Source organism: Corapipo altera, unplaced genomic scaffold (assembly GCF_003945725.1).
Source record: "Corapipo altera isolate COAL_440 unplaced genomic scaffold, ASM394572v1 205, whole genome shotgun sequence".
Taxonomy (NCBI): domain Eukaryota; kingdom Metazoa; phylum Chordata; class Aves; order Passeriformes; family Pipridae; genus Corapipo; species Corapipo altera.
In genome coordinates this window covers 407,977-429,282 of record NW_020885046.1, presented here as the reverse complement: position 1 = coordinate 429,282, position 21,306 = coordinate 407,977, and the positions used below count along the sequence as shown (strand labels likewise).

The 21,306-nt window shown below is 50.4% G+C and overlaps 1 protein-coding gene across 26 annotated transcripts in view; it reads right to left on the bottom strand.

Moving 5' to 3' along the window:
* TCF4 (transcription factor 4) overlaps positions 1-21,306 on the bottom strand; it is a 120,195-nt gene that overhangs the window by 45,232 nt on the left and 53,657 nt on the right. For all 26 annotated transcript variants that reach the window (XM_027668612.1, XM_027668615.1, XM_027668620.1 and 23 more), the window contains one exon: positions 8,323-8,387. In XM_027668612.1, coding sequence (XP_027524413.1) covers positions 8,323-8,387 — 65 coding nt within the window. The remainder of the gene's footprint in view (positions 1-8,322; positions 8,388-21,306) is intronic.

Sequence of the window (21,306 nt, the reverse complement as noted above, 5' to 3'; positions counted from 1 at the left end):
CGGGCGCATCCAAGCCGGGAGGCAGTGCCCGTGCCCCTGGCAGCCCAGCAGGACGGGCCGGGCCGCAGCGAGGCCTGAGCGGGGAGCGGCGCCCGGTCCCCGCCAAGAGCCGCCCTCGGCCGCCCCAGGGCCGTCCCCGCCCTCCCCAAGTGCCGCTGGCCGGCGGCGCGGCGGGGCCCGCGTGTGCCCCGCTGGGAACCATTCACATGCAAATGTCCCCGGGCCCGCGGCGAGAGGGTGCCCCCGCTCCCGCGGCCCGCCGGGAGCTGCCATCCCGGGAACAAAGGGCTCCTTGTTGGCGCCGGGAGCCGCGCTCGGGGCTGCCCCGGTGCCCCCCGAGGGCCCCGGAGCGGGCCGGCAGAGCCCGGGCTCCAGCGGCCCCTTCCCGGCGGGACACGGGGAGCCGGGGCCGGGACACACCCCCGGCAGCCCTTCCGCCCTTTCCGTGGAACAATTCCTGCTGCTGTCCGAGCTGAACCTCCCCTGGCACGGCCCGAGGCCGTTTCCACTCACGCCACGTCCTCAGCCCGTGTTCTCTCATCCCGTGTCCCCATCCTGTGTCCTCCCAGCTCATCTCCTCTCATCCCATCTCCTCCCATCCCATGTCCTCTCATCCCATCTCCTCTCATCCCATGGACAAACAGGAGCTGAGGGAAAATTGCTAGGAAAATTGCTTCCGCATCTGCCTCCTGGAGAGCTCCCAAAATCTCAAATCCAACGTTTTCCCTCCTCTCTCTAATTTCATGGATAATCTCCACCTGCCACGAGGCTGCTCCGGTGATAAACAACACCTGCAGCAGCAGAAAAACCTTGGGAATCTCTCGCATAATGCAGAATAATAGGGAATAATAGAGACAGAGGTGCCAGAACTCCGAGGGAAAAGGGAAATCGAGAACATTCTTTGAAAAGAACAGGATTTTTGGGAATGCCTCGGAGTGTTTCTGAAAGAATGTGGGTTTACTGTGAGGATTCTCGGAAAATAAATGGGATTTTAGGGAATGGTTTGGAGCACTTCACAGTAAATATTGATTTATTGTGAATATCCGAAAATATGGGAATTTAGGGAATGTTTTGGTTCATTTCACAATAAACATTAATTTACTGTGAATATCTGAAATAAAAGGAATTTAGGGAATGGTTGGGATCATTTCACAATAAACATTAATTTACTGTGAATATCTGAAAATAAAAGGAATTAAGGGAATGTTTTGGAGTGTTTCCAAATGAATATCAGTTTATTGTAAATGTTCTGTGGAAATAAAGGGAATTAGGGAATGTTTTGGGTCATTTCACAATAATCATTAGTTTATTGTGAATATTCTCTGGAAATAAAGGGAATTTAGGGAATGCTTTGGATCATTTCACAATAAATATTGTTTCATTGTGGATATCAGAAAAAAAAGGGAATTTCGGGAATGCTTTGGGCCATTTCACAATAAGTATGGATTTCTTGTGAATATTCCTGGCAATAAATGGGATTTTAAGGGATGTCTCAAAGCTTTTCCAGGTGAACACTGATTTCCGGTGAACACTGCCTGCAAATGAAGGGAATTTCGGGAATGGTCAGGGAGTGCTGGGCTCGGGAACTCTCCTGCTAAAGCTGGGCCGGGTTTATCCCTGGTGGGAGAAGGCTGGGAGGTTCGGGATGAATCCCTAAATCCAGCTACTCTCTCCTTCCACTCTGGGACAACTCCAAGCACACCAAGAACCTTTTCCAAGGCCGGGGGAGGAAAAGAGCAGAAAAAGCCATGTCCCCTAGGGAGCCCAACCTTCCTCATCCCAACTTCTTCCTCAGGAAAAAGCTGCAGAGGTTTCTATGGGAAAAGAAATCCCAAAGGGGGTTTTTACAGGACAAGGAAACACGGGGAGCAAGTTTAAGGGGGTCATTTTGGGAGGCACCAGTTGGTTGATTCTTCCCAAACCAGGAATTGCTGGGAGTTTGGCTCCCGGTGCCTCAGGGTTCCCAGCCGGCACGGGGAGGAAAACTGGAATGAAAACATATCCGTATTTATCCCAAAATCCTATAAAAGGGCCAACAAGCTCTGCTCCAAAAATTCAAACCTTTACAAAGCACCCCCATGGATTACAGGGCCTCCCACTCCCAATCCCAGCTCTGGAAATTCGGGAATCTGTCGGGATCAGAGTCACCATTTCGGGAGAAAGGAGGAGGTTTCAAAGGGACCTCACAGAGGGTTTCATGTCCAGAGATTGGAATTGGAGCCAAAAACAATTCCCAAAATTGCCAAAATAAACAACAGAGCAAAATCCTAAATTCCCAGGATTTTCCCCCCTGAGCCCCAGCCCTGTATTTTTCATTAATTCCAATCTTTTGCCTTGTTTTTATGGTGTGTCTGCACCTTTGTGGTTTTTTTTTCCTGCTGCCTCCAAAACGGGAATAACGAGACAAAGAGTTAAAGCTGGAGAGGGAGAGAATCCACCAAATCCATCCAGATGGAAAGGAAATTATCCCTCCTGGAAAAACCCAACTGCTGCTTCTGCTGCAAAGCTCAAGGGCTGCTTTTTAAAGGAAAATTATGTGGATTTCACTGGAATATTTGTCTTGGGTTGAAGAGGTCGAGAAAAATCTGGAAATCATCCTTAGAAAAAGCTGGAATATTTTTCCTTTGTTGTGGAAACAGGTGGGATTCGAGGGCGGAATTTTACTAATGAAATTAATTCAGATTAAAGGGAACCTGGAATCCAAAATCATGGATTAGGGAAAAATCCCTGCATTTTGAATTCCTGGTATATTTTTTGTTGGCATCGATCCGGCATCAAGCGTGGAATGTCACAGGCAGGAGGAAAATGGGATGAGTCGGGAACAGCTGAAGCTCCTTCCCTGAACGGCTGCCAAGGGTTGGGGTCGGAGCATCCCGGGGGTCCAGCTGCTTCCTGGGCCCCTCTGATCCCCGGGATGTGGCTCCAGGGACAGCTGGGCCCTTCTCCCCAAGCCTCGGAGAAGCCGCATCAGGGCGGGACGGGGGAAAAGCACCGGATCACATCCCTGGTTTCTCCCAGCTGGGCAGGGGGAGGATGAGGAGCAGGGATGCATGTTGGGAATCCCAGGATGCTCCGCACGTGCAGGTACTCAGGTCCCCAGGCCGGCTGGAGTGGGAATGTGGGAGCAGGAATATCCACCTTCCGATGGAGAGGTGGCCCCGTGAGGCTGGAAGTGCCTCCGGAGAGAGCGGGAGGCTCCCAGCAATCCCCGCTCCCCTTCCCATACCTGGATCCGCCGGGAACACCGACACCTTTCCTGTTTTTCTACTGATTTGTCAGGAGATTGAGCCAAAATGAATCCATTTAAAGCAATTCCTTCTGCCACTAAACTTCCCAGTGATTTATCCTACAATTATTTCTTATTTCCTAGGAATTCCTGCCCTTTATCCCAGGAAACCGGCTCATCTCGCTCTTTTCTTGCTGCTCCGTCCCTCCAATTAAAATTCCTGACATTATTAAAGATCAAAGCTCCTTCCCTCCATTATTCCCGTCCAGATCCCTCTGATCTCCCTGCCAGCACCACTTCCCTGCTTTGTTCCCTCCGCTCTGGCACCGGGAATGTCGGTCAGGATGTGGCGATCCCGCCGTTCTCACCCTGTTTAATGAGGGCTTTTCCCAGGAAAAGGGGAGCACGGAATGTGTTCCATGACCTTCCAGCTGGGAGGACTCACCCCGTGCAGGTGCCCAACTGCACCTGGATCGACGGAGCGGCTCTGACGTTTTCCTGCCAAATTTCTGCTCCTCTCCCCCTGCTCCCGACCTGGGTGACTTTCCCAAGCTATTCCCTCACAGATTCCCAAACAAAGCGGCTCCAGTTTTGGAGCAAACAGGCTGAGATCCATCAGCCTCTGGATTCAGCAAAAAGTCCCTTTTCCACCCCAAAATCCCGGGAAATACATGGAGGGAGATATGGAAATATAGACAGTCCCACTATATTAATGGATGGGGAAAAAAGGCACCATAAGGGGTGGGATAATTCCCAGATAAGCCTCATTTTTATCAGGATTTTCCTATAGATTATAAATTATGAGACACATATCCTGGTATCCCTGTTTTCCACGCACCATTTCTGTGCCAGGCTGAAATTCCAAACACCTGCAAGTGCCCTCATCCCATTTTTCCCAAGCCTAAACCCTCTGGGAGGTGTCACCATTTCTGGTGGGGATGGATAGGACTCTGAGGAACAGTGAGATGCAGAAAGGAATATTTTGGGAATATTTTTCTCGGCAAAACCCACTAAAAAGTTGTCACTTCGTTGGATTCTGCCTCGGTTCCCTTTCAAGGTGATCCAGGGGGGATGTTCTACCAGGGTGTGCTTCCAAATGTTCCTCTCTGGCAAATTATTCTGACAAATCCTTAAAGCCTGGCCCTGCTCACCTTCCGAGGTCCTTATCATCCCGTTTTCCCATGTAAACATTGGATACAAAGGCCTTGCAACCGGAATGCTGGCTCAGGTTGGCTCAGGGGAAACATCCCACCCTGGCTCCTCCTTAACAAGGGGTTTCGTGGCTGAATTCCCAAGTTTAATGAGAGAATCCGTGTTTTCCCTTTGAATGGGAGAACACAGGGAAGGCTCAGAGAGCTCCCGGTGTTTTATGAAAATTACAGGGATAATGTTTGGAACCAAAGTCACTGGAAAACATCTGAGAGACCAAAGGAATGTCAGGGCCAAAAAGCTTCAAGAGCCTCCAAGGATTTTTAACCTCTTCCTGTTCACCAGCTGGGAATATAAACAGAGTCCCCCTTTTACCCATGGGAAGCAGGAATTTATAGGAAAAAAAGTCCTGATCCTCAGAGGAGAAGCTGCTTCCACGTCCTGACATGATCCAGCATCATGGATTTGGGAATGGTCACCCAGAGGGGTTGTGGATTCCCTATCTCTGAATGGGACACAAACCAGGATTCTAGGATTCTATGGAATCACATCCACAGCCCTTCCAGCTCCCTGGGACAGGGAAGAGCTCTCCCTGTGGAATGGTTTGGGTGGGAAGGGACCTTAAGGATCATGCAGTGCCACCCCTACCATGGCAGGGACACCTCCTGCTAGCCCAGGGTGCTCCAGCCTGGCCTTGGACACTTCCAGGGATGGAGCAGCCACAGCTTCTCTGGGAATTCCATCCCAGCCCCTCACCACTCTCCCAGCCAGGAATTCCTTCCCGATATCCCATCTAACCCAGTGGGAAGCCATTCCCTGTGGCCTGTCCCTCCATCCTTTGTCCCCAGCCCCTCTCCAGCTCTCCTGGAGCCCCTTTAGGCCCTGGAATTTGCTCCGAGGTCTCCCTGGATCCTCCCCTTCTCCAGGTGAACATTCCCAGCTCTCCCAGCCTGGCTCTACAGGGCAGTGGCTCCAGCTCCTGGATCATCTCCACGATGATCCACAATGAACTTCCCAGGGTGCAGAGACACAGAGATATGGCCTCGGTTCCCAGTACCATCCTTTTCCTAGGAAAAGGACGATTAAAGCTGTTTGTAATTCCGGAGCTGTCCGTGCTGCTCCGCACGCGCTCCATCCCGTCAGTCCCGGCGTTAGGATAGCAGGGAGGTACCACATGCCCAGCAAACGTGACAGGGAGTAGAAACTTCCATATGTGCCTCCCGGCTCCGGGCCTGCAGGGAATGGCTGCTCCTGCAGCCCCCGGCGCTGCCAGGAGCCAGAGCGGGACTGGCTCCGGCTCCACATGGAGCTGCTCACAAGTTTTCCAAAGCTGGGCTGGGAATCAATCATTTTGCAAAGCTTGTCCAAGACTGGTCAGCACGGAACCATATCCCCGGAGTGATTGATTCCAACTGGGAATACATACTAACAAGGGAACGGGGAGGAGCCGGGGAAAAGCAGCGCTTCCCGAGGGTTTGAAATGTGGGAGCAGGGCAGGAACACCTTCCATAGCCCAGGTGATCCCACCTGGCCTGGGACGTTCCCAGGGATCCAGGCAGCCACAGCTTCTCCGGGAATTCCATCCTGGCCCCTCGCCACTCTCACAGCCAGGAATTCCTTCCTGAGAGGGATTACAAATAAAGGATAATTTTTCCAAGGAAGCCAGTAGTTCCAAGCCACCAAGGCAGGGCTGGGAAACTACAGATGGAGGGTGAAATTCCGTCAGGAACTTCAGGAAGGACCCAAGCTCTGCATTTCTGGGAGTCCCTGAGATCCCTGTGTGGGAGTCCTGGGCTCTGCTCCTCTGCCTGAGGGGCCCCACATCCCACACCCCCTGCTGGCCCCTCCCGATCCCACCACGGCGACAGGGAAAACCCCCAGAGAGAGGAACAACCAACCCAAAAAAACAGGAACCCTGAGCCCAAAAAAACAGGAACACCGGGCCCAAATAAAGCAGGGAAGGGGAAATGAGAGCGACACCGGAAGGAGCCACCGGGGCCTGGGGACAGCGGGGGGGGAGTTGGGGGCCTCCCTGGGACATTCCAGGCTCCAAAGGGGATCCTGGGGACCTCTGGGGTGGAATGGTCCCTCCGTGGGTGTCATGGAATCCTGGAATGGTTTGGGGTGGGAGGGGTCGGAAAGCCGTGGGCAGGGACACCTTCCATGGGTGCTCCCAACCCCATCCAACTTGGGCACGGAGATGCTCCGAGGGCTGGAGCCCCTCAGACATGGAGCCAGGCTGGGAGAGCTCTGGGTGTTCTCCTGGAGAAGGGGAGGATCCAGGGAGACCTCGGAGCAAATTCCAGGGCCTAAAGGGGCTCCAGGAGAGCTGGAGAGGGGCTGGGGACAAAGGATGGAGGGACAGGCCACAGGGAATGGCTTCCCACTGGGTTAGATGGGATATCGGGAAGGAATTCCTGGCTGGGAGAGTGGTGAGGGGCTGGGATGGAATTCCCAGAGAAGCTGTGGCTGCCCCATCCCACAGTCACAGTAATGCCATCACATAATTCCTGTATGGACAAAGTAATCATGGAATGGAAGGGATTTTAAGGATCATCTTGTTCCACTGGGCAGGGACACCTTCCATTATCCCAGGTTGCTCCAAGCCCCATCCAACCTGCCCTTGGAACGGCCGGCCTTTGTGGCTTCCCAAATCCCATTATTTTACCCCTGCACGCAGCTTTGGGCTGGTTTTTACCTCAGAAGGGAAAATGAAGGAGAAGGATGATCCTGACAGGAATTTTGCCATCAAAACACAAGGAAAGCGAGTTATTGGAATGAACAAACCCCAACCACATCATTCCAGCTTTTTCCCCAGGGAATTGGATGTGTGATCCCACCTAAGCAAGGTGGGATAATTCCATAATTCCATAATTCCATTGGAATCATGGAATTATTTAGCTTGGAAAACCCCTCCAAGATCAAGTCCAATCATCCAGGGTCACCTGTGATCCACGTCCACACATCTGGGGAACAGTTCCAGGGATGGGGACTCCACCATTCCCTGGGCAGCCCCTTCCATGCCTTCCCTTCCCTTCCAACTCTCCCAGTGCCAGCCTGGCACTGAGGAATGTGGTGGGAATGGTCACACAACAGCCCGACACACCCAGGAATTCCCAAGGAATTCCTCAAATTGCCTCATCCTGAAAACACAAGGATAGACCCTTTCCCCACATTCCCAAGGAATATGGAAAGCAGGGAACAAGTAAGCCTAAAATATCCCCATTTTGGCGCTTGCTCTGAGTTGTCCCGGGCAGATTTGAAGCCTGTAAAGCCTGGAATATTAAGGAAGCCATTAAATCCCTTGGATACTTTTCTGAAGCTGCCACCTTTCGGAAAAGGGAAAGGAAGGAGCAGAAGGATTAAACCCCACCATTAACACTGTTCTTGGAATGAGGAGAGAAAGTGTCCTTAGAAAAACCCGACTGGCTGGGAACAAAACCGGGAATTTGGCCACAGAGAGTGTTTTTAGGCCGGGAATTCCTCCGGAGACTTGAAAAGATGCGAATTCCGAGTGCAGGGAGGCAGAGGCACACACGCCATACCTTTGTGTTACACTGGAATTGTAGCATTCCCTGGAACCCCTCCTTCTTTCCCGAGCTCCCATGGGGCGGCTTTGCTGTTCACCTGCTGGCCTTGACTCCTGGCCAAAAGCGATTCCCAAACAAAAAGGGACAGCAAATCGTATTTCCAACCTCATGTGCACACGGCATTGCCCCAGATCCCAGGGAAAGCGGGATTTAGGGGAGCAGCCACGAGTCAACACCAGCTCTTCCCACTGGTGGCATTCCCGAGACTGGGATTTTGGACACAAGGAATGCCTCCCAGCAGCCTTGACTGGGGTAGGAGGAGGTCAAGCCAAGCTGAGCCTCCAGGAGCTGTATCCTGGCTGGAAAAGCTCGGGAAGGAGCTTTCCAGTGGGAATTTCCGAGCAGATTCGCACTTACCTGGTGGCAGCCCTGTAAGTTGGAATCTCGTCCGTATGATGAGTAGGAACCTCGTTCTGTTTTACCTGGGAAGAGAGGGAAAATCCAGGTAAATACACGGATAGCACAGGAACACACACAAAGCTTCTCCAAGCACTTTAGGTGACACTCATCCCATTTTCCCAATGCCGATTCCATGTGTATTTATATACATTCCATGGATAAACCAGGCACTGCTCCCACTGGAATGCACAGAAAGGGATTCACAGGTTTCCTGCTGGGAGGGATGGGATGGGAATTAAACTTCCTGGTGATGGTGATGGGAATTAAGCTTCCTAATCCTGGCTGTTCTGCTCCTGGACCTGGGATTTTATGGGATTCCACGGGCTGGGTGAAGGTGGGAGCTGATCTCCCACCCAGGCAGCAGACATTCCCACCTCCCGGCTCTCCCAGCTTCCAGGAGCTGCTGGGGATGTGCTTCCCTGCTCTTTCCCAGGAGAAAACTCCCTCATGATCCACCTGGGAAAGAGAAACGGATTGGGCATTGGGAATTTGCCAGAAGGGCCGGGAGCCGAGTGGGGATCTCTGTGCCCGCCCCAAGCCCCCTTTTTGCTTCCCTCTCCTTTTTCCCAGGAAGCTTTGAACGCTCCCATCCCAGAGCCTGACTTGCAGCCTCAGTCGTGCTGCTTTTCCAGAGGGCAGCAAAGGGGATTCTTTGGGATCAAAGGGGCGAAGGGAGGGAGAGAAAAGGAGGTTTGTGGCTGAGCACCAAGTGGTGGCTGAGCAGCAGCGCCCCACGTGCTCCCAGACAAAGAGCAGGCAAGAGAGCTGATCCCAAACACATTGCCAGGGAAAGAACACCCTTCGGGAGAGGAGAAGCCCGGCAGGGGAAGGGGGGAGGCACCGCTGACAAAACATCCAGGAGGCAGGAAAAATCCCCCCCGAAATTCCCAGTGTTCCGAGGCTGGAGCAGCAAAGCCCCGTGTGCAGCACCCGGCACGAGGGAGCGGATCCTCCCTGTGATTCCCTGTGACACTCCGTACCCAGGAGCCGGGTTTGCTGCCGGGCTCCATATTCCCAATCCCAGCCACATTCCATAAAGAAGCCAAGGCGAGGCAGACCGTCAGACAAAGGCTGCTGGGGCTCACTGAAATCATTCCCGAAATCAGTGGCCACATCCCAACTCCAGGAGCCTTTAGTATCCATCCACCGGCTCTGAGGGCCCTTTGTGGACACAGTTTGGTTATTCCAAGTGGCTTGGAATCAAAATTCCTTCTCCCCATCCCAATTTAAGTCTCTGGAGTCTTTTGTTTCTTCCTCGGTTTAGTTGTTTTCCATATAAAATACCTGAGCACCTCCCAAGTATTGTTGTGATGGATGGGAGATTAGGCCTAACTTTGGGAAGGGCTTGGAGCTGGGTATTCAAAGATCACGGATAACCCTCTGCTTGGGAATACCGGAGCTAAGTCAGGATTGAAACCACAATGAAATCCAAACGGGGAATCCACGAGTTCAACACTGAGATGGGACAGTTCAATCCACGTCCCCTTCCCATCGCCCCGAGAGGGCTGGGAAGTCTTTGGGAACAATGAGTGGCAGGGACTGGGGGGGTAAAAAATTCCCGAAAGGAACCAAGGGCTGAGGGGAGCGAGCGGGAGCACCTGAGGAGCCCCTTTGCCATCGTCTCAGCCACGGCTTAATTTGAGTTTGGGCAGAAATATTTACCCCGGCACCAAAATAAACCCCCCGCAAATTACAAGTTGTCAGGGCTCGGCCGCGCTGCGCCCGCGTGGGGGAGGAACAGGGACCGCCGGAGACGTGAATCATTCCCGGTAATTTGAGTGTTTCCATGACATCAATGGGCACCCGGCCAGGGCTCTGTCGAAGGCTCCGAGGTACCAAAGCGGCTCCGCAGCCAGCGGGAGATTGACTTGGCTTTTTTTTTTTTTAGGCTTGTGCTCCTCGGGAAAGATTTCATCTCCGGTGGCCGCTTCTCCCACCGAACCCGGCGCTTCGGAGCTCCGGAGCGAGTTTTGAGGGGGCCACCGGGAGCTTCCCAAAAGCCACCTCCTCCACATCCCACACCCAGGCAGAACTCCGGGAATTGTTAAAAAGCCCCGGCTGCAGATTCTGTGGGGATTCTGTGGGGATTTTGTGTGGATTCTGTGGGGATTCTGTGGAGATTTTGCATGGATTCTGTGTGGAGATTGTGTGGAGAGTTTGTGGAGAGTTTGAGGATTTTCCCCTCACCCGTAACCATCAAACCGTTCCCGGTGGGCCGAGGGGGAACGTCTTCCCTATAAATTATCCATTCCCAATTACCTCCGCTCCCGTCGCTCCCGCGGCACATCCCAAAAGCCCTGTGACAACACCCAGCTCTTTAAACAACGACAGCTCGGGCGAGAAAAGCCGCTCCTCAATTTGCCCCCGTTTCCCGGGAATTCAGCGTTTTCTGAGGGTCAGGAAGGCGGAAGGTGCAGGTGCCCGACCGGCTGCAGGAGGGTTCGGGGGAAAGCAAAGCGTTCAGCGCCGCGGCTTCCCGCCGCATCCACTGCGGAATTTTCGAGCCAAGCCTCCAGTACTAGAATGCGGCAGCCGCTGCGGATATTTTTTGGCACAAAGACAAGGGTGGCAGTGCCAAAGCCCCATGGCTAAAACTCCTCAAAAGAGGCAGGAGCGGAGCATTCCATGCTCCCGCTTTTCCTGGCTGAGCGGCCGCGGCCGCGTTTTCCTGGAGAAAAGGCCCCGCTCACCGGATTTGGGAAAAAAAAACCCCACGGCGTGGGGGGAAAATCGCCAGGGTGGAAGGGGGAGAAGGGCCAGGGTGGATTTTTAGCTGTGCCAACGTGCTGAGAATTCCCAGCTCGGCGCTCCGGAGGATCTGGGGCTGGGGGAACAAAGCTCTGCCTGGAAGTTGGCCGGCACAGGGAGGAAGTTTGGGTGGGTTTGGGGAAGGCAGGGAAGCGCCGGAGCATGGGGGGAATCTCGGGATGTTCAGTGAATGGCCACAATGCCAATCACGGCACAGACAAAGGGAGAACTCGGAGCCGCTCCCGCTTGCCTGGCACACGCGGAATTGCGACTCCCTGTTCCCTAAATACCTCCGGGAAAAAAGCTGCCTTCTCTTCCTGGAACCCCTTTCTCCCAAAATATTCCCTGTGTGCTTTTGTTATAAAAGCAGCCCAGTCCAAATCATTCCATAAATCCATAAAGAGCCACTCGAACCATGGTGGGCTTGGAAAAACTGATTAAATCCGGGAGGAAATAGAAGCAACTTCCAAAGGATAAATGCAAGTCATCCCAATCCCTGCCCAGGAGAAAGGGCACCTTGGCTGTTTTCTGGGAAGCAGGATGAGAGGGATGAGGCAACTCTTCCATAAGCAGAGAAAAGGAAGGGAAATTAATTCTCTCAAATATTTTAATTCAATATTTCCCTTGATTTCATATTAAAAATAATTTTTAACGGAAGAATTCCACTGCAATATTTTAATTTGGGATTTGAGGCTTGGTCAGGCAGGAAAACCTGGCTGGGGACAACAAAAATAGGCCTTTTATCAGGCATTGGAATTTTAATGGCTCCAAATAGATTTTGCTTAAATGTATTTGTTATTTTATCCCTGGATTTTCAGCATTTTGGATAGTTAAGGATCATTCCCTCCGATTTCCAACGGCTCAAATGAGAATGGAGCCCTATTGATTCCCTTCAGCAGCAAATTAAACAAAAATTAAAGACAAATTTAATGCCAAATTAAAGAGGAATTCCAAAATCAGACCAGGAATTAAGCACCACAGAGCTGAGAAATATTTGGGATGAGCTCCCGAGCAAAGGGAGAACGGGATGAACTTCCCAGACCCCCAGGAATGGACACACGGGTGCTGCTGGGTGGAGCACAGGGAATTTGTGGGAAGCTTCAAACAGCTGAATTCCACCTCAATCCCTGGCTTTGCATCCCAGATTTTCTGAAGTTGGGCTGCAGGAGATGCAGAGTGAACATCTCCGCATCCCAGCTTTCCTGCCACTGGGATGGGCTCCGCTCACTGCCGGGTTATCCATCAAAAAAATAGGGATTTGTTTTCCTGAGAGATTAAAACCCTGCCTCATTTCAGCAGAAAAATCAACTTGAAAATTGTAGGGAATTAGGAATTACCCAAGGAAAACCTCCTTTAAATAAGTGGAAATTTTAGGCCATTTATCCAATACCTGTGAGCACCTCACCCATGGAGAAATATAGCTAGAGAAATATAAAATAGATATCAAATACCATTTTATATCAATATAATTTATATCTATAAATACAATTTCTGTATGTCCTGCCCTCTCCGTGGACACCTTCCCAAGGGCTTCCTATTAAAAATGGAATTACGAATGGAATCAGAAATGGAATTCCAAATATCCCACCCATGTTCTCAGCAGAGGAGCCAGCGTGGAGTTTTCCTATTTCTCCACAACTTTGGAATATTCTGTTTTTTAAAAGAGAAAGGGGGAAAAAATATTGGGGAAAAAAAAAAGGGGCAAAAAGGGCAAAAAAGGGGGGAAAAGGGAGGAAAAAAAGGGGAAAAAAGGGGAAAAAGGAAAAAAAAAAGGGGGGGGAAGATAAAATCAATAGGAAACTGCTTCCTGTGAGTGGAATTTTTTTGGAGTCCTACTGGAAGCAGCAGCATTCCTGGCACCAGGACTGACAGCTGGCTGGGGCTCAGCCCCTCGGTGCTCCGCTCGCCGTTCCGAGCGGCTCCGGGGGCTCCCGGCGGATCCCGGGGCAGCTCCCGCGGGCTCGGGGCTGGCACAGGGACAGGGAGCCCGTGGCATCGTCCCCTCGGAGCAGCCGGGGGGCCACGTGTTGTTCCTGCTCTCCCGGGGTTTAGGGGCCGGTAAGCCTGGCTCAGCTAAGCCTGAGCTGGGTTATCCAGCCCCGGCAATAAATCCGGGAGAAATCTCGTGGATTTGGGGCAAAGATTGAGATAATGGGCATGAAACAACAGGAACCCCGCGGGGTCTGATCCACGGGATCCACACACCGGACACGAAGCTCAGGGAAGGCATCAATCCTGAGGATTTCAGTGGGAATTCAGCACAGCACAAGGGGAATGGGATGTTTTTACTGGGAGTGAGGAATTTGGCCCTTTCCTGATGCCCAGGAAACACGGAGGCATCTGGCAGAGACATTCCGACGCCACAGCCAAAGGCAGGACAAAGGGACAAAATTCCAAGGAAATCAAATCCCGAAACCCATGGGACAATAAAGCTACAGAGTATGAACCGAAAGCAGGGAATGTTGGGGTGGAAGGGGGGCTTCAAAACCAACTCACTGGTTAAACAAGGAAAATTAATTCCCAAACATTCCAAAATTCCTTCCTTGTACATACAACATACATGGATCTCTGTCTATCCATAAATATGAGACCAACCAGCTTTGCCTGGCCCATGGAATTCAAGGACAGGGATGGGCCCGACCTCCACGACCCCTCCTGTGCTTGTTCCTCACTCCAGGAAAATTCCAGACTAAGATTTTTTAGCACTGCCCACAATTCCTGAAACAGGGAATCCAAAATTCCTGAAACAGGGAATCCAAACCAAAAGACCAAGGCAAATTGCTCCCTGGATTTCTTTAATTGATCCAATCCTGGTGCCGGTTATAGGGAAATCTGGGATTTCTCCATGTGCTTTTCAAACTAAGTAAGTGGCAAAACTGGCCTTGGAATTGTAGAAATGATGATATAAACAGGGAATGTGGAGGAGCAGATTCTCCCAGATTTATATTAAACTGTCCTTTAGTCCCACAGTTCGACAACCAATCCATAATATTCCAGGGATTTCAGGGATTAATAAACTGCATATCAAATCCAGGCACTAATTGAGAGCGGAATAATGAACTTCCCTAATTAAATTAGGGATTTGCTGGAACAAACCGACAGTTTCTTCCCACTCTGATGGAAAAAGAGGGATATTTAAGGAGGTGGGGAAGCCCTAAAGATCCCTCGGAGCCGCAGGGCCCGAGGCCACCCCAAGGGCCTTATGAATCTGAGATTCCACGATGGGAAGGAGAATTCTGGGAGACAATCCTTCATTTGGAGTCACTCCCTAAACACCTTTAGTCTCCTGTTCCTCCTCGGTGTGGAATTCCAGGCAGGAGGAGATAAGGAGGATCATCTCGGCCTGAACACCTGGAAACAGGCGGAGAGAGGAGGAAAATTCCAGGAAAACATATTTATAGTGGTTTATCCTTCTTATTCCTGGGATATATCAGGGAAAATGGGCTGGGAAGGAGAGAGGCGTCGGGAAAGGGAATATAATAAAAATCCAAAGAGTTATTTAATCGTAAAGAATGAAAATGATAAAAAAGGAGCAAGGTTTCCATAAAAATCCCAGACAAAAGCATGTTGGAATGACATTCCAGCTCTGAAGGAACATCTAGGGATTGAGTGGATATGAGTTTATCCCAGCTCAGTCTCCAAGAGGAGACTGGGATACAGCACGGGGTGATCCCTCCGCCTTAGTTCAGGAGATTGTTATCCCATAGCTGGAAAACTGGGATTCCACCAGGATCCTTTAAAACAAGGAAGATAAGGATCCAAAGGCATGGAATAGAGAGGGCAGGATAAACCCTCCTCCAGCTCCAGTCTGGGCTCTAAAGCTCAGCTCTGTAAGCCAGGCCTGCCTGGAAGGGTTGATTCCCAAACCAACCCCGCTGGATGTGACCATGGATACAGATCCATATCCTTCTGGAACAGATTTGGGATCAACACCCTCCCATGACAACCAGGGAAATTCTTTCCCAAAGGGACCAGAGAGGTGCAACCTCAAGATTTTGGTGGATTTAGGATGGTACAGAAGGGCCAGGGAGCTTTTCCAAGGGAAGATTCCATGCCCATGGCAGGAGCTTGGAATGAGAGGGTTCCTTCCAACCCAAACCATTCCAGGATTCCATGATCCCAGGGAGTTCAGCATCCACAGCAACATCCTCACAGCAGAGAAGGAAAGAGACATTCCTATAAAAATGGAAATAATGCTCATGTGGAGATTAAAGCCTCAGTTTGTCATTCCCACAAAAATCCTGTTTATTTCTAATAGTTTTCAATCTATAAAAGTCAAGTTTCAAAACCATGGGATTGGTTTTTGTTATCATTTTGCCTTTAAAACCCAACATTTGGGATCATATGGATCAGCTCAAGGGACAGCACAAACCCCAAGCTTCCCAGGGGCTGGGAAAGCAGCTGGAATGGTGGGATAAACCCCAAAGAACAGGCTGAGATTCCCAAGAGTGCCCAGTCAGGAATGCCAGTGGAGGGCACGCACCCCCTCACCAGGCCCGCACACGTGGGAACGGACATTTCCCAGATAATTTGGGAATGATTTGGGCTGAGACTCCATAGAAACTGCTCATAGAGAAGGATCCAGGGAGACCTTTGAGCAAATTCCAGTGGCTAAAGGGGCTCCAGGAGAGCTGGAGACGACTTGGGATAAGGGATGGAGGGACAGAACACTGGGAATGGCTTCCCACTGGTTTAGATGGGATATTGAGAGGGAATTCCTGGCTGGGAGGGTGAGGAGGGGCTGGGATGGAATTCCCAGAGAAGCTGTGGCTGCCCCTGGATGGCTGGAAGTGTCCAAGGCCAGGTTGGAATAAACTGGGATAGTGGGAGGTGTCCCTGCCCATGGAATGAGATGATCCTTAAAATCCCTTCTATCCCAAAGCATTCCACGGTTCTCTGAAGCACCGAGGAGACTCATCCCCTGCCTCTTCCAACCCGGAACTCCTGTGAGTGATTCCCTATCCACGGAATCGCTCCCACACCCACAGCCCTTTACCCCACGGAGCTCCTTATCCCACAGTATCCCTGTCATTTAGGTTGCAGTATCCCTGGAAGCCGCCCTCGATTCCTTGTGACGTCCCGCCCGGCAGGGCAGCGGCCGGGAGAGCGCCGGGAACGTTCCTGCCATATAGGTCACCCTCTCCGGGGGAATGGAGCGCACGGCTCCGCTCGGCGGCTCCGGCCCAATCCCTCATCCCACGGCCCCGGAGCTCCAGGGGAAATGCAAGAGAGGAGCCGAGCGCTCCGAGCGAAAATCTGCTTCCAGGACAATCCATTATATCTGACAAGTTAAATGTTCCATGGGAGACCATATGGCACCGGAGCGGGGCCGACGCCGGAGCCGGGAAACTCGGCAAATGCATCACAATTAAGGAGTCGCACTCCCGACTTTCCCTGGATGGACTCGCGTTCCATTCGGGAGACTGGGGAGGCCTTCCCATTTTTTCCAAGTCCTTTTGGGCCCCCACAAGGATTTTTTCCCCAGATTCCGGGGTTTAGGTGCACCAAATTCCTGCTCCAGGAATGGCTCTGCCTGGGAATTGGCTAACTCCAGGACATTCCCATTATTAACAGCCACAAGCCCAAGGATAACAAGGATAACTAATGTCTCCGAGCACCCCGGTCCACAGAAGGTGTTCCTTCCATGGCAGGGCTGGAGTGGGAGGAGCTTCAAGGTCCTTCCAACCCGACCCATTCCAGGATTCCATTCCTAAAGGCCAAGGAAAAAATAAAGCCGGCAAAACAGAAGGGAACAGCCCCAAACCCCTGTTCCATGGGGATGAGTCGCCACCAGGAATGTCATCCCAGGGACGCCAGTTTCCACAGGGGGATTGATTATCAAATCCTGAATAATCAAATATGCAAATGAGCCCTTTCTAGTCACCGCCTGTCTCCCAAAGAGCCCAAATCCCAGGTATTGATGAGGTTTCCCAACTCCTGCTCGGCATGGCCTGGGAATACTGGCTGACCCTCCCCTATGGAGATTGATCCCGGATCACACCCATAACAAAGGTATTAATTAGCAGGGAGGAATATGCAAATAAGCTGCCTGTAATGAAGTCCTGAAATCATTTGGTGCTGAAAACAGGAGCTGGGGTTTCCAGAATTCCCTGCGGGGAATCTGTTTCAAAAGAGGATTGAAGGACTTCCAGAAGATGCTTCAGGATTGATTTTCCCACTGTTTTTAAGGCTTACATTCCCAAAGTTCTTGCATTCCACCTGGATTTTGCCAGGATTCCCTTCCAGGGCCAACACTGGAAGGAGCAGGAAGGCTCTGGGGAATATTGGGAATTGCTTCATAGAGAACCTTGGTTGTACTGCCTCACAGGATTCCCATGAAAAGCCCATTCCCAGCTGTTGTTTTGGGATGGAAATTCAAGTTATAATCAGAATTTATGTCAGGAGATTGGGATTTTAAAAAATCATTAATAGGAATAAGAGCCACTTTAATGAATAATTATTGAATGTTGATTAAAAGTTTATTAAACAATTACTCTCATTCCTTAAGGAATTTTTCCAATAGGAATTTGGGCAGGTGGGAGAATTTAATATTCCAGAATAATGGATTTATTTGTTGGTTGCTATTCCTTACAAGAAAAGAAGAAGCAAAATATTTTGGGGACAACACTGTTGGATTTGATCCGGGATCAGGGTCGCCCTTGGATCTCCCATGGAAAAACCTCCTGGATGCAGAGGCAGGAATGGAGCGACCCCACCTTCCTTTGGGATGTTGAAAATTTCAGATGGCTTTATTTTGGGTTGCAATTGCACTGGTTTTCCCAAAAACAAATTCCAGGGAATCCTCCCAGGATGCAGTTTTTAAACCATTTCTTGTTTAATTGGGCACATCCCAATTATTTGGCTCCTGCAAACATTCCTGGCATCCCTGAGCCACTGGGAAGAAAAATGGTTGGAAATGAATGTTTCCTTTAATAGGGAATTTTTAGGGGCTTGTGGAATATCCTAATTCTTACAGCATCATGGAATAAACTCACTGCACCAGGATATTTCATTGGTTATCCATAGCCATGGATTCCATGGAGCAGAAGTGGGAGTGGGAAAGAGGAATCCAGCTGAACTCACTCTTGGAATAAAACTTTGGAGATGCCACTATCAATCCTGATCGATGCTGAATTCTTCATTAAATGGAAAACCCAAGGAGCTGCTAAATCCAGGGCTGAAATTCCACATTTTATTAGAAAATTGGGAATTGTGGCCGAGGTTTATTTCCTAAATTCCCTGTTTTCTGAGCCATTAAGGAGATAAAAACTTTAGGGAAGGATTTATTTTCCTTCATCCATGATTTTAATAAAAGATGTTGAAAAAGAAGGGAAAACAAATTAAAAAGGGAAAAATTGGAATTATTCTTTGATTTCTTATCAAGGAGACAGTCTGGGGGGTTTATCCTTTACCAGGGTTTGGAAAAACCTGGGATAATTCCCTCTTCTTTCCTGTTAAAGCACTGGATCCCACGGGAATCCCACAGCCTGCCGGGATGGGGCTGGGAATGGGCTTCGCTCCCCCAGGTATTATCAAAATTACCCAATTATTTCACTTAATTTATATTTATTCTATTCCTTTAAATTCCTTTAAATTAATCCATTAAATTCCCTTTTCCCCTTGGAAACCACCCCTAAATTCTGCCACCTCTCTCTCAGGCCTCATCCCATTCCAGACCCCATTGCTACCCGTTCCCTATAAATTAAATCAAATTAAATAATCATATTTTTGGTTCAGCTCTTCCCAAGGAAAACCACCAATAATACATTGATTTTTAAGGATATATTTTGTAAGGAGCTTGTGGGATATTTATTGAGGTTGGATATTGTATTCCCAGGTTTTTTGGAGCTTTTAAATCCAAATATTCCTCACCTTACTCCTGCTCAAAGGGACTATTTCCATCTATCCAGCCCCTCACAAGGCAAACCCAAATTCCTGGTAGAAAACAAGGATCAACTGTATTTTATAGGAAATGTGTCTTAGCAGAATCATTCCCAGTTTCCCAATGGCAAAGGAACAACCTGTGCAAATATATTCCTTATAAAATAAAGATTTTGGGGGAAGTTTCTTTGTTGGTTCTGATTTTTTACCCAAATCTGGAATTTTTAAAATGAAACCATTTTGTGTGGAGACAATTAAATGTGGATTTGACTTATTTTATCCCTCCTCATTCCCAGGGTTTTTTAATCCCAGATTTTTCCTAATCCTATATTTTTATTCCCGAACCCAAAAACATGAATTTGGGGGGAAAAAAGGACCCAATCCCAGTTTTATTGTATGGAAGGGAATGAAAAAGCTCCGAGAAATGCCGGGATGAACGGCTCCATTCCGATTGTTTACAGGTGCCACTGCACCATCTGCCTGGGCATTCTGCCCATCCAAAGGGAAATTATCCCGGAAAAATAAACCCGGATCATTTAAACCTCCCGAATTCTTTGATATTCAAATATAAATCAAGTTCTAAAGTTTGAGATTAGAAAGTGCTTAAAAATGGAATTGTTTGGGCAGAATTGATGTTCAAATCGATGGGAAAGAGCTCTTCCTGGAACTGGGAATGGTGGAATTGCTCTGGATCATGCGGCTCAACCCTGTGAGCAGCGTCACCTTCTTCCTCCTTATGCTTCCCATTCCCACACGGATACTGGTTTGGGAGGGAATAATAAATACAAACAATCCCAACACCGGGAATTGCAATTCCCTGTTACTTTCTTTTCCTTTGGAATTGTGTTGGCACCAGAGGACCGTGGGAAGCCCACAGCATTTTCCTGACACAGCCCCACCAACAGCAGGATGGGGCAAAAGGTGGAATTCTTGGAGTCCCTGTAAGGAACTGAAGGGCAGAGGAAGGGTTGAGAATGCCAGAAATAAGGAGCAGGAACAGCCAGGGTCGGATCCTGTCCCAAGGAACAGGAGCATGGATGGATCCTGAACCAAGGAACAGCAGGATCGTGGCCGGATCCTGCTCCCGACACTGAGCCACCACCCCAGCGATGCCGACGGATCTGTCCAGGCACAAGGAACCCTTGGATGCACAAACAACCCGGGAATGAACTGGATAAGGCCAGGAGAGAACACACCGGCAGCGCCTCGTCCCCTCCGAGTTCACTCGCACACAGGGAGAATCAAAGGGAAAATAAAGGGGAGGGAAAAGTTTTCCTGCAATTCCTGTATTCCTGCTGGGGTTGTTTTTCTTCCCTGTTTTTTTGGGAGGGGGCCAGGGCTAGAAGGAGTTAACGGCTCCCTCCCCTTCATTTGCATCTGGTGCTTTTAGTGTGTGTGTGTGTGTGTTGTGTTTTTTTCCCTTCCCTGAAAAAGTTGGCAGAGCCGCCGATTTTCCATAATGCAAGCATTTGGGAATTGTGAGCGGAATGAAACCGATCCAATCTCCTGACTGCGACATGAATTTTCATTAATTACAACCTTGTCAGCAAAAGCATTATCAAAGCTGAATATGAAAATGCTAATGAGCGCTCATTTGCATATTTTTCTTTGTTGGAATGTCATTAATTATTACATTTTATGATGATGAATGCAGCTGTCGAAGCTCTCCGATGCATAATTAGCCATCAGAATGCCAGGAGCCGATCAGCACTTTTGGGGCAAAAGCAGAAAAAATAGGCAAAAAGGCGACAATCCCCCCGACCGTCCCCGCAAACGCCGAGACGAGCCCCCCGAAGGGCGTCCTTCCCCGGCGCGGGAGCGGCGGCGGCGGGATGGCTTTCTCCCGCTTTTACACGGAATTATTTGGGATTTTTTTTTTTGTCGTCGTCGCAAGCGGAGCTCTTAATAAAAAAAAAAATCGTTATTCCAGCTTAATTAATGCCACGCTTAATTATACCGCCATGATGTCAGCGGTTTTAATTAAGCGCTGGCGCGGGGACAGAGAGCTCCCCGCCGCAGTAAGAGTCGCGGGGCCGGGCCGGCAGCGCGGGGCGCGGGGCCGGGGCGGGCGCGGGCCGGGCGCGGAGCGGAGCGGCGGCGCGGGGAGGGAGGGAGAGCGGAGCGGAGCGGAGCAGATGGGCCCCTTCCACATGAGCGGCGCGATCAATCACAGCTGAAGGGCCCAGGTGCGGCGCAGCCGCGCGGCGACGCCCCATTTCACAGTCTGTCACACTCCGCACGGCCCGCAGCGCCCGCCCCCGGCCCGCCGCGACCCGCGACCCGCGACCCGCGACCCGCGACCCGCGACCCGCG